The following is a 12,861-nucleotide window of genomic DNA, read 5'->3' as shown; positions in this document are numbered from 1 at the left end:
CTCCCGAGTGCTGGGATTAAAGGTGTGTGCCACCACGCCCAGGGAATTTTTTTTTAAAGATTTATTTATTATTATACATAAGTATACTAACTTTCTTCAGATTCGCCAGAAGAGGGCATCAGATCTCATTATGGGTGGTTATGAGCCACCATGTGGTTGCTGGGATTTGAACTCAGGACCTTTGGAAGAGCAGTCAGTGATCTTACCCACTGAGCCATCTCACAAGCCCTAGAAGAATATCTTAAATTTCAAAATAGCAATCTTCCCTCCACCCCAGTTTAACCAAGAGAAGATTTTAGTTTTAAGGAATGCTATTAGTCTTCTTTTATTTAAAAGGGAAACAATTATATTCAAGTATTTTTCTGGAAAAGCAAAGCTATCACAATTTTGTTATAGGTTCTGAAGAAAAAAAAGCTAAATATTAGAAATACTCACGCATGTGGACAGATGTATTTGATGTGGGGACTTTTGATACCTGCAAAGGCTTCTGCCCATCCATGCCTGGTAGAAAAGTATGAAAAGCATGCTATTAACTACTGTTTTACACTCTAGTAAACTGGTATAGAACAGTACTTAAAACTTCTATAAGAACAGATGTTAGCTCCACCTAGTACCCGAGCATAAGGAGAGTGTGCTAGTGAGCGCATTGCAGACCTGGAAGCAAGGGTCATTTTCTAATGTCTGCCTAAAGAGAGAAAGATGCTCTCGCCTGAGTTCTGTCAACAGTCACTGCTGTTAGATCATACGGCTTGATACATAAAAGACCTTTAAAATCATCAGGAAAATTCTAGAGCTGGTAAACTTTTAGCAATGTAACAGAATACAAAATTAACACTAAAATCTATAGCCTGCCTATATACAAATGACATTGAGGAAAAAGAGAAACAATACTTTTCACAACAGTCTCAGATTATATACATACAGACTTACATACATAGTACATACATACACATATATACACATATAAATGTTCTAATATATATTTTTAAAAGTATATATTCAAAATATAGTTATTCTAAAACAAATACAGATATAAATGTCTTAGAGCCAAACAAATGGAAGATCTGTATAATAAAAACTTTAAGGTAATAAAGAAATGGAAGACAATAGAAGATAAAATAATCCCCCAAGCTCATGAGTCGGTAGGATTAAAACAATGAAATAGACATCCTATCAAAAGCAACCTCCAAATTAAATGCAATTCCCATCAAAATCCCAACACAATTATTCACAGGAGTTGAAAATAACTCAAAACTTATATGGAAATAAACATGACCTGTGATAGCTAAAACACTGCTGGAAGTATCATCATCCCTGCCTTCTCTAGAGCTTTAGTAATAACCACATGGCATTGACATAAAAACAGACACACTGATAAATAGAAGATAATGGAAAAATCAGATAAAAGCCCGAACTCCTTCAGCAACCTGATTCTGACAGGCCAACAATACACATCTCTACAAATGACTGGATAGCTACATACAGAAGAATGAAACTCAAGCCTCATGTCTCACTCTACACAAAATTTAACTCCAGGTGGATCAAGGATATTAACCTAAGACTTGATATCTTGAATTAATGAAAGAGAAAATATGAAACTCATTAGCTCACAGTCATCTATTGGATGGAACACAGGGCCTCCAGTGGAGGAGCTAGAAAAAGTACCCAAGGAGCTGAAGTGGCTTGCAACCCTATAAGAGGATCAACAATATGAACTAAACAGTACCCCAGAGCTGTGTCTCTAGCTGCATATGTAGCAGAAGATGGCCTAATCAGTCATCAGTGGGAGGAGAGGCCCTTGGTCCAGTACAGGGGAATGCCAGGGCCAGGAAGCAGGAGTGAGTAGGTTGGGGAGCAGGGCGGAGGGGAGGGTATAGGAGACTTTTGGGATAGCATTTGAAATGTAAATGAAGAAAATATCTAATAATAAAAAGAAGTTTCAAAGAAAAAAAGAGAAACTCATTAGCACAGGATAGGACTTTCAAACTAACAATAAATGAGACCTCATGAAAATAAAAAGTACAACAAAGGACACCATCATTTAAACAAAGAGACAACCAACAGAATAGGGGAAAAAAAACTTTATCAATCATACATCTGAAAGAGGGGGTAGTAATGAGAATATAAAAGAAGCGAAAACGAAATTCCACAATACTGGAACATCAAGGAAATAATAACCTCATTTAAATGGGATATAAGACTGTATAACAAAAGATAAAATATTAATGATTGAGAATCATTTAAAGAAATGTTTGACATTCTTAGCAATCAGGAAAAGATAGATTTTCAGATTTCATCTTAGCCTAACTCAGAATGTCCAAGATTAATAAGAAAGCAAAGGACAGTATATGTTGGTGAGGATGTAGGGAAGGAAACACTTTCTGTGAGTGGGAGTGCCTCAAGAAGCTGAATCTATGTCGGGCGTGGTGGCGCACGCCTTTAATCCCAGCACTCGGGAGGCAGAGGCAGGTGGATTTCTGAGTTCCAGGCCAGCCTGGTCTACAGAGTGAGTACCAGGACAGCCAGGGCTACACAGAGAAACCCTGCCTCGGAAAACCAAAAAAAAAAAAAAAGAAGCTGAATCTATGTCAAGATCCAGCTATACCATTCTTGGCACATACCCAAAGGACTTTACATCCTTCTCCAAAGACATCTGCTTGTCCATATTCACTCTATTCTAATAGCCAGAAACAGGAAGCAACCTGGATGGCCATCAACAAATGAATTTAAAGGAAAACGTGGTACATTTATACAATGGTACACTACACAATTCAGCTGATAAAAACATGTTATCGTAGGACTTTCCGGTAAATGGATAGATCTGGAAACAATCAACCTGCAGGAGGTAACTGAGACCCAGAAAGGCACATATCGCCAGTTTTCTTTTACATGGGGATGTTTGCTTTTATGTTTCAGATATGTGTACGTCATTTAGAATACCAAGCGGTCGGGGTGGAGGTCTTCCAAGGAAGGGGATATAAAATACAGAGTTATAAAGGGGTAAAAGGAAATTAGAGCAGGAGTATTAAGTGAGGCAGGGTAGAGGGACTATGTAGTGGGACAACTAACACGAACAGCTTTTGAAAGCCAGATGAAGACCTGCTGCTATTGGAATGCTTCCTAAAACAGTACATATATAAAAGGAATTTAAAGTGATTCACCATATAATGGAGGGGAACGAATACCACAACTAGTCATTATATGCTACCAAAGGAAACCTCCAGTAACAGAAATGGGTCACATCTTCTTAATTTGAGTTGTTGGCCAAAGGGGTCAGTCCGATAGGCTGCCCCGCCCCACTCTCAAACATTAAAGGTCATTGGCAGTGCTATTGGATAGTCTCTACAACCGGGTAAGACCCTATTGTTGAAGACACAGCATACTTATAGCATCAAACATGGCGAAATCGAGCTGGTGCCCAGTTGGAAGTTTCCCTCCTAGTGGTTAATGGTCATAGTGATAGAAGGCTCTATACACCATACTAGAGAAAAAAGGTAAATCATCAATCTCACCCAGCTATGAACTCTCCTATCAATAATAGCAACCTGACTACTCACTGGTATAATAATGTCATGAATGTTAGGGGTAACCAACCACTTTTTTAAAATTTGGATTTAAGGTCTACTCCAAAAAATAGAACCCATAACTGATACTGTAAATGAGGCTTTGGGTAAAAACTCGTTAGTCTAGTAAATTAATACCTTAATAAAACAACTCCTGGAACAACAATATGAACTAACCAGTTACCCCCAGAGCTCGTGTCTCTAGCTGCATATGTAGCAGAAGATGGCCTAGTTGGCCATCATTGGGAAGAGAGGCCCCTTGGTCTCGCAAACTTTATATGCCCCAGTACAGGGGAACGCCAGGGAGTGGGTGGGTAGGGGAGCAGGGCAGGGGGAGGGTATAGGAGAATTTCAGAATAGTATTTGAAATGTAAATGAAGATAATATCTAATAAAAAATTGAGGAAAAAAAAGAAATTAGGAATCTTATTTTTACCTTATATTAATATGCTACTAACTTTAGAGAAGAATTATATGTTTTGTTTACAATAAATTCAAATATCACTACAACACATTTGTCTCCGGATTAGGTCAATTTTAGTTCTTTTAATTGTCTATTGACTGTATATCTTTATGGAGTACTGTGTAGTATTTGATGTTTATTTACAATGTGGAATGATTAAGTGGGACCAATTAATAAATCCATACCGCCATATGGTTTAAAAAAATACTCCTAATGGCATACTGTTTGCTTTGTTATAGTTCTGTTGCTGTGAAGATACCATGAACAAGGTAACACATTAAAAGGCATTTAACTGGGGGGTTTGCTTGTATTTTCAGAGACATGTCGGGGAGTGTGGCAGCAGGCATGGCACTGAGAGCTGAGAGACATGGTAGCTGAGAGGTTACATCTGACCACAAGCAGGAGGCACACAGACTGGAACTAGACCTGGCATAGGCTTTTGAAACCTCAAAGCCCACCCTCAGTGATATACTTCATAATCCTTCCTAAACAGTTGAAACCAAAACATTCCAATATATGGGGGGGAGGGGGGAGTGACAATCTCATTCAAAGGACTACATTCTACTCTCTGATCCACATAGGCTTGAAAACATATCATAATGCAAAATGCATTCAGTCCAACTTCACATCTCCATAATCCTTTAGTTTCTACAGTGTTTAAAAATCCAAAGTCCCAATTCCAATTTCTTTTGAAACTCAAGATACTTTCTTAATTCTAACAGCCTGTAACATAAAAAAGCAAATTATATACTTTTTTTAAAAATTTATTATTCAGACACACCAAAAGAGGGCATCTGATCTCATTACAGATGGTTGTGAGCCACCATGAGGCTGCTGAGAATTGAACGCAGGACCTCTGGAAGAGCAGTCAGTGCTCTTAAACGCTGAGCCATCTCTCCAGCCCCCAATTATATACTTCTTAATTGGGGACTCGAGGTTCCAGAGAGTTAAAGTCTATGACAATTATGGCAGGGAATCAGGCAGCAGGCAGGTAGGCATGGCACTAGGGCAGAAACTGAGAGCTTACATCTAATCCACACATACACAGACAGACAGACAGACAGACAGACACGGAGGAGAGACAGACAAGACCAGACAAATGGACAAACGGGACCTAACATGGGCATTTAAAAAGTCAAAACCTCCTAATCTTTCCTAAATATTCCAAATGGAACAAACATTAAAATATATGACTCTGTGAGAGGCATTCTCATTCAAACCTCCACATTGCTATGTTCCTAATTCAGTGTATTGCTCAATCACCATCAGAAAACCACCTTCAAGCCGGGCATGGTGGCGCACACCTTTAATCCCAGCACTCAGGAGGCAGAGGCAGGCGGATTTCTGAGTTCGAGGCCAGCCTGGTCTACAAAGTGAGTTCCAGGACAGCCAGGGCTATACAGAGAAACCCTGTCTCGAAAAACCAAAAAAAAAAAAGAAAAAGAAAACCACCTTCTTCCTCTAGAAGGTAATTACTACAAATAACCACAACTTGACACTATGCAAAGTGAAATACTTTTGAGTGCTTAGCCTGGATTGGAATATCTTTTATCAAACCCCTCCCACCTCAAAGCTCAGGGATTTATAGAGAAGAGGAGATGGACGACTGTAAGAGCCAGAGGTAATGAATGACTTTAAGGAAACAGCATTTCAAGACACAACAGGACAGATGCACATAGAGCCCAGAGACTGATAGTTCAAGTCAGACACAATTCTAGCACAGAGGAGAGCAAGGAGGCACCAAGTCCCACTCCTAGCCAAGAAGCTATTCACAACTGATAGCTGCTGGGGGAAAAACCAGTTCTCCTTAACCAATGACACTGAGTATGTGAACCACACTCTAGCAGATCCCGTGTTCAGGAATAGTTGGCCAACACAAATTGGACCCTGTATTTTTTTTATTTTACTTAAGACCATGAAGTTGGATGGGTTAGAGAAGAGGACATCTGGGAGGAGTTGGGGGAAAGGGAAGAGACATATGATAAAAATAAACTGTATGAAGGTGTCAAAGAATAAACATTTTAAACATATAAGCAGATGTTTAAAATAGAAGACAAAAATCCCCCCCCCCCCAAATCTCACAGTCCTTCTACCCAGAAACAACCCATTTCTGTTGTTAATCTTACTAGGTTTCTAAGGCTGGCCTCATTCTTACTATAACTGTCTGCTTTAGCTTTCCAAGTGTTGGAATTATAGGCATGTACAATATACCCACACACCTATAACATGGAGTTGTTCTAGTAATGCGCTTCCACGATCCTCCCAGGTGGAGAGGACAGGAATCAGTTTTCTTCCGATTACTCACTACAACTGGTTATTGTTATTTGTTTATATGCCTCTAAGGAAGAACATAGTCTGCCATGTTTGGTTTGTCTGCCACGTGTTGCTTGTCTTTGTGATTGCATATTTTACTCATGTGACTCTTCTTAGCCTTCAGAGTATAACTTATCTGATGCTCTGAATAAAGTTGACTGTTGCATGAGATTCTAGTTCATTCCACTTATTGGCTCCATTCTCCCAGGTCCCACTGCCTGATGAATGATTAAAAAGTAAATGTGTGTGTGTGCATGTGTTAAGATTTACTTGGAAAACTATTGAACATGTTTAAACAAAGAGCTAGAGAAATGGAATCAAATGCCCATGCTTATAGACTCGACCTTGTGTTTAAGTGGCAGGACTCCCTAACTCAATCCACAGGAAACAGCACCTTAACCAGAGTCCCAGATGATCGTGCAGAAATTGATCCCAATTCTTAAATTCACAGGGGAACAAGAGAACCAGAAAAAAACAAACAAACACGCAAAAGGACAAAGTAGGAGGACTAACATAAAGTTACAACAAATATAATAGTAAGAACGAATGTAAGACCAGGGAAAGGATAGACCTATAAATCAACTAGGAATCCAGAAATAAACAACCACCCTGCTATCAATTAATAATTACCATAAGCCTCTTCAAAAAAGTCTTTTAAACAACTGTAGTTGGGTCAAATTAAACTATTAAATTATTAAATATAGCAAACAAATCTAGAACTTAGCAAATGGCTATAAAAAATAAACTAAAAATCAACAAAATTTAAAACTTGTGCTTCAAGGAGACTATGAAGAAAGTATAACAATCTAAAGAAGAATAAAGTGTGTGCAAGTCATATATTTAATAGTACCTGTGGTGGTTTGAATATGTTTGGCCCCCATCGATTCACTTGGTCTACAGGGAATAGCACTACTAGAGATATGGCCTTGTTGGAGGAAGTGTATCACTGTAGGCAGGCTGTGAGATTGCCTGTCCTTAAGCTCCACTGAGTGTGGAATCAAATTTCCTCCTGGTTGCCTTTAGATCAAGATGAAGATTCTCAGCTTCTCTAGCACCATGTCTGCCTGCAAACTGCCATGCTTCCAGCCAGGATGATAATGGACTACACTTCTGAAACTAAGCCAGCCCCAATTAAATGTTTTCCTTTCTAAAAATTGTGTTGGTTTTGGTGTTTCTTCACAGCAATGCAACCCTTAGAAGACAGTAGCCACTCATAATATATGCATAACACCTATAACAAACAAATTGACCACCCAATTTACAAATGGGCAGAGGACATTCTACAAAGAAAAACATCCAAATTGTCACTAAACATAAGAACTCATCATCATTAGTCATTAAAAAAAAATACAAATCAAAATCAACTTCAGGCCTGATAGTACACACAGTTATCATTCCAGGAGACTGAGGCAGTTGGAGATTGAGTTCAAGGGTAGCCTGTGCTGCCTGCCCAGTTAGACGCTGTCTCAAAACCCCCACATATGCAAACACACAGTGAGATTCCACTAGGATGGCTATAAAACTGTGGTTGCTATTTGTATGCTGAGGCAGGGTCTCACTTCGTAACTGGATAGCTTAGTATTCTGTAAGTAGCTCAACTTGGCCTCAAACTCATGGCCATCTGCCTTCCTCAGCTTTCTGAGTACTGTTTTACACAGGCATGTGTCACAATGCACACAGTAAGACACTTTCTACAGTGTTGATATATGCCTGCACTTCTAGATCACCAGACCAAACCAGAAATTATCAAGCAATCAAGGCAATCCTTGCCTCTGAGCAGTACACAGAGAGGCCTTTTAAGCCATGTGACCAAAAAAGCATTTAAAATACATAATGTAGGGATGGAGAGACAGTACTTGCTTGCTTTTACAGAAGTCTTGGTTTTGTTCCTAGTACTGACATGGTGGCTCAAAACTGTCCTTAACTTTAGTTCAAAAGAACTGGACACGCTCTTCTGTTCTCTACAGGCACTAGGTATGCACATATACTTTGATAAAACACTCATACACATAAAATAAATCTAAAACAAAATAAAATACAAAACCTTCTGGGTACTCTCAAGCACTCAGCTTAAGTCAGAGGTTACTGAGTTACAGCCAACCAGGGCTACAGGTTGTTTTAAAAACAAAAATCAAAAAAATAAACATTGTAATTAAATACATAAAACTTAAACCACACACACACACACACACCTGTAAAAGCCAACATCCCAGCCACATTAGAAATAGTTCATTCCTTGCTCACTGCCAATGCTGTTTCCATTTCTTTCTAAACTCATTAATGTATTCTGTTTTGGGATTTGTGCTAATGACCTCGGGGATAACTAAATAAGCCATAAAACCATGAGAAGATTTCAGCTAATTAGAGCTCTGGGAACGGACAGTCACCAAAAACCACATTTGTAAAACAATTGTCCACCAATTATTAAGAGTCCAAGTGGAACACAGGTTCAATTATCTTGCTCAGAGTATTACTGCAAGCCTGGCTGGTCACACACACGTGATGAGAAGGCCAGCAATCGGATGGCTAGGACAAGAGGATTGCTGACCTTAAGGTCTACCTCCACAGTGAATTAAAGTCATTTTAGAGAGCTAGCAGACAGTCTCGTAAGGGGAAAATCATCATATATAATAAAGCTTGTTAATGTGATTAACTAAAATGCTAGCCAGCCTCACCTCCCTGTAATCATATTTGATTGAGAAGTAGTGACTTAAATGTATGGCAACTAGAAAAATAAGATTCAGACCAAAAACATGTTAGGTTTACAATGCTTTTTAATATATAAAATCTTTTTTTCATATCAAATGGTCTATGGTGAAGGCTTTTATACTTCTTAAGGCTTTCTGTGGCTTGTATATTTATTTATATTCAATGATGAATAAAAAAAATGGAGTACTGAGACCAGGACTATAGCATGATTAGCAGGTTGCTTTTGTAGTCTGCATGACACCCTGTGAACTCCAGCACCACACAAAGCAGGCGGAATGGAGACGGAGGAAGAGTGGGAGGAAAGAATAACAAGTGTCAATGAGAACGAAGAGAAATCAGAACCATCTCACTGCTGAATGCAAACCTGGGTGTGTGGAGACAGTTCTGGTAATTAAAATGCTTGCCTTCAAGCCAGGTGTGGTGGCACACGCCTTTAATCCCAGCATTCAGGAGGCGGAGGCGGATTTGTGAATTCAAGGCCAGCTTGTGCTACAGAGTGAGTTCCAGGACAGCCAGGGCTACACAGAGAAACCCTGTCTGGAAAAACCAAAATTAAAAAACAAAACAAACAAACAAACAAACAAACAAAAAAAAAACACCTTGCCTTCTAAGCATGAAAACCCGAGTTAAATCCCCAGAATACACATTAAAAATAAAAAGAGTTGAGTATTCCAGTACACTCAAGGTAAAGAAAGGTAGGATCCGGGGTCTCACTATCTAGCCAATTTTAGCCTACTTGGTAAGCTCCAGGCAGGCCAATGAGAAACCCTGATTCAGAAAAACAAAGTTCGGTGGGTTCCAAGGAATGATGCAAGAGGTTGTACTCTGGTCTCCATGCACATATGTGTAATCCCTTCCCCCTAAAAAATGTAAAATGGCACAATCCCTGTGACAATACCTTGGGAGTTCTTCAAAGGGTAGAATACTGACTCATCACTTCTATCCCAGCCAACAACACAGAGAACTAAACACCTATGTCCATGCAAAAGCCTGTACATGCGTGTTCAGAGTAACACCATTCATAGAGGCCCAAAGGTAGAAATAACCCAAATAGTCATTAGTTCTAGAATTGCATAGCCATGCAATGGACTATTTGGTAATAAAAGAGTACAGTACTCAGGATTGCAAGGATGGTTCAGGGCATAACACACTTGTTCTGCAGTATGAAGACCTGAATTTGAATCCCAGCACCCATGTAGAAAGCACACAATGGCTGCACACGACTATAGTCCTAACCTTGGAAGATGGAGACAGATTCCAAGAGCTTACCACTCCGCCTAGGGAAGACTGTGAGCTTCTAGTACAGTGAGAGAACCTTTCTTAAGTCAGTAGGATGGAGTGCAATAGAGGAGGACACAGTGTCCTGTTCTGGTCCCACATGGGCATGAGTATCTTAACACTGGAGTGTATGCATGCCACCCACAAAGGCAAATGCAATATTTTTCTATGTCAAACACAAATGATCCTGAAAAACATGCCAAATGAAAGAAGCCCGACGCCAAAGACCATACGAGTGGGTTCTATTTATATGAAACATTCAGAATAATCAAATCCAAAGAAAATGAACGACTAAGAAATGCTTGAGAGAGGAGTGAAGAGACTGTCTTTTGTGGGATGCTGAAAATACTCTGCAACTAAGGAGATGATGATTTTTGCAACCTACTTTGCAAACAAACTAAAAATCACCTGTCTTAGTCGGGGTTTCTATTCCTGCACACACATCATGACCAAGAAGCAAGTTGGGGAGGAAAGGGTTTATTCAGCTTATACTTCCACACTGCTCTTCATCACCAAGGAAGTCAGGACTGGAACTCAAGCAGGTCAGGAAGCAGGAGCTGATGCAGAAGCCATGGAGGGATGCTCTTTACTGGCTTGCCTCCCCTGGCTTGCTCAGCCTGCTCTCTTATAGAACCAAGATTACCAGCCCAGAGATGGCACCACCCACAAGGGGCCTTTCCCCCTTGATCACTAATTGAGAAAATGCCTTACAGTTGGATCTCTTGGAGGCATTTACTCAACTGAAGCTCCTTTCTCTGTAATAACTCCAGCTGTGTCAAGTTGACACAAAACTAGCCAGTACAATTGACCCCTTGTCAACTAGTATGCCTCAACCCTTACATTCTTATTCATCCCCAAGATCTAAATAACTTTAAAAGTCCCACAGTCTTTACATATTCTTAAAATTTCAATCTCTTTAAAATATCTATCTCTTTTAAAACCCAAAGTCTTTTTACAATTAAAAGTCTCTGAACTGTGGGTTCCACTAAAATAGTTTCTACCTTCAAGAGGGAAAAATATCAGGGCACAGTCACAATCAAAAGCAAAAATTAAACTCCAACTGTCCAATGTCTGGGATCCAACTCACGATCTTCTGGGCTCCTCCAAAGACTTGGGTCACTTCTCCAGCCCTGTCCTTTGTAGCACACAGCTTGTCTTCTAGGCTCTAGCTGCCTGTACTCCACTGCTGCTGCTGTTCTTGGTGGTCATCTCATGGTACTGGCATCTCCAAAATGCTGCCGTCTTCCACTGTAACTTGGCTTTAACAATAGCCTCCCATAGGCTCTCTTCATGGTGCTAAGCTTCAAATCCTTTGCATGACCCCTTCATGGGGTCATGGGTCCCGGGTCATCAATTGCAACTGAAGCTGCACCTTCACCAATGGCCTTCTATGGCCTCTCACAGTGCTGACCCTCAGCTGCTCTGCGTGGCCCCTTCATGCCTTCAAAACCAGTACCACCTGGGTGACTCTTACACATTACCAAGTCCCACTGTAGCACGAGGTACAACCTTGGTTATCTCAGGAACACAGCCGCTGTGCTCTCAAAAAACACTTCCCAGAAGATGTCACCTCAATGATGCTGGTCTCTTCTTAATCACCGCTAATTTCTTAGCTCCAGCTAAGCAGCATCAATAGTCCCAGTAATGCAAAGGTTTCACCATAGTAGTTCTGGTATCTTGTTAATCACAGCTGATTCTTCAGCCCCAGCTAACCAGAACCACAGAATCTTCACAATGAGACTAGCAGTGGCCCTGAAAAAAGTCTTTAATTTTCCCTCTGAAATTTCACAAGCCAGGCCTCCATCTTCTGCACTGTTCTCAACATTATCTTCCAAGCTCCTACACAACATTCGACAGAGCTCTTAACACAGAATGTATCTTCTGGCCCAAAGTTCCAAAGTCCTTCCACAGTCCTCCCCAAAACCTGGTCAGGTTGTCACAGGAATACCCCACTATGCTGGTACCAATTTGTCTTAGTCAGGGTTTCTATTCACCCAATCCCATATTTTAAAGATGAGAATTTTATATTATATGGCTTATATCTCAATTAACAACAAGCAGCCGGGCAGTGGAGACGCATGCCTTTAATCCCAGCACTTGGGAGGCAGAGGCAGGTGTATTTCTGAGTTCAAGGCCAGCCTGGTCTACAGAGTGAGTTCCAGGACAGCTAGAGCTACAGAGAGAAACCCTGTCTCAAAAAAAAAAAAAAATACAAAAAACAAAACAAAACAAAACAAAAACAAACAAAAACCCCAAAACAAAAAACAAATGCAAAAACAAAAAACAAAAACAAAACAACAATAAACAGTAAGCCACAATTAAATTTAGGTCATTATTTCCCAATCTCTGTCCCAGTCACAAAATAATAAAAATTCTGAACATAAGAATAGCAAAAGGAGCTGGGCTGTAGTGGTACATGCCTTTAATCTCAGCACTCCTTTTCTTTGTCTTTTCTGAGTTTTTCAAGAAAGTTTCTCTGTGTAGCTCTGGCTATCCTGCACCTGGTTCTATAGACCTGGCTAGTCTTAAACTCCCT

General features: G+C 40.0%; 1 protein-coding gene across 2 annotated transcripts in view; it reads right to left on the bottom strand.

Annotated features, from left to right (window-relative positions):
• Positions 1-12,861, bottom strand: part of Lypla1 (lysophospholipase 1) — a 38,913-nt gene that overhangs the window by 17,651 nt on the left and 8,401 nt on the right. For both annotated transcript variants that reach the window (NM_008866.3, NM_001355712.1), the window contains exon 3: positions 436-501. In NM_008866.3, the coding sequence (NP_032892.1) occupies positions 436-501 (66 nt within the window). The remainder of the gene's footprint in view (positions 1-435; positions 502-12,861) is intronic.

This window comes from Mus musculus, chromosome 1, assembly GCF_000001635.26.
Source record: "Mus musculus strain C57BL/6J chromosome 1, GRCm38.p6 C57BL/6J".
NCBI lineage: Eukaryota > Metazoa > Chordata > Mammalia > Rodentia > Muridae > Mus > Mus musculus.
The sequence above is the reverse complement of the archived record's forward strand: the minus strand, read 5'-3'. Positions and strand labels throughout refer to the sequence as shown.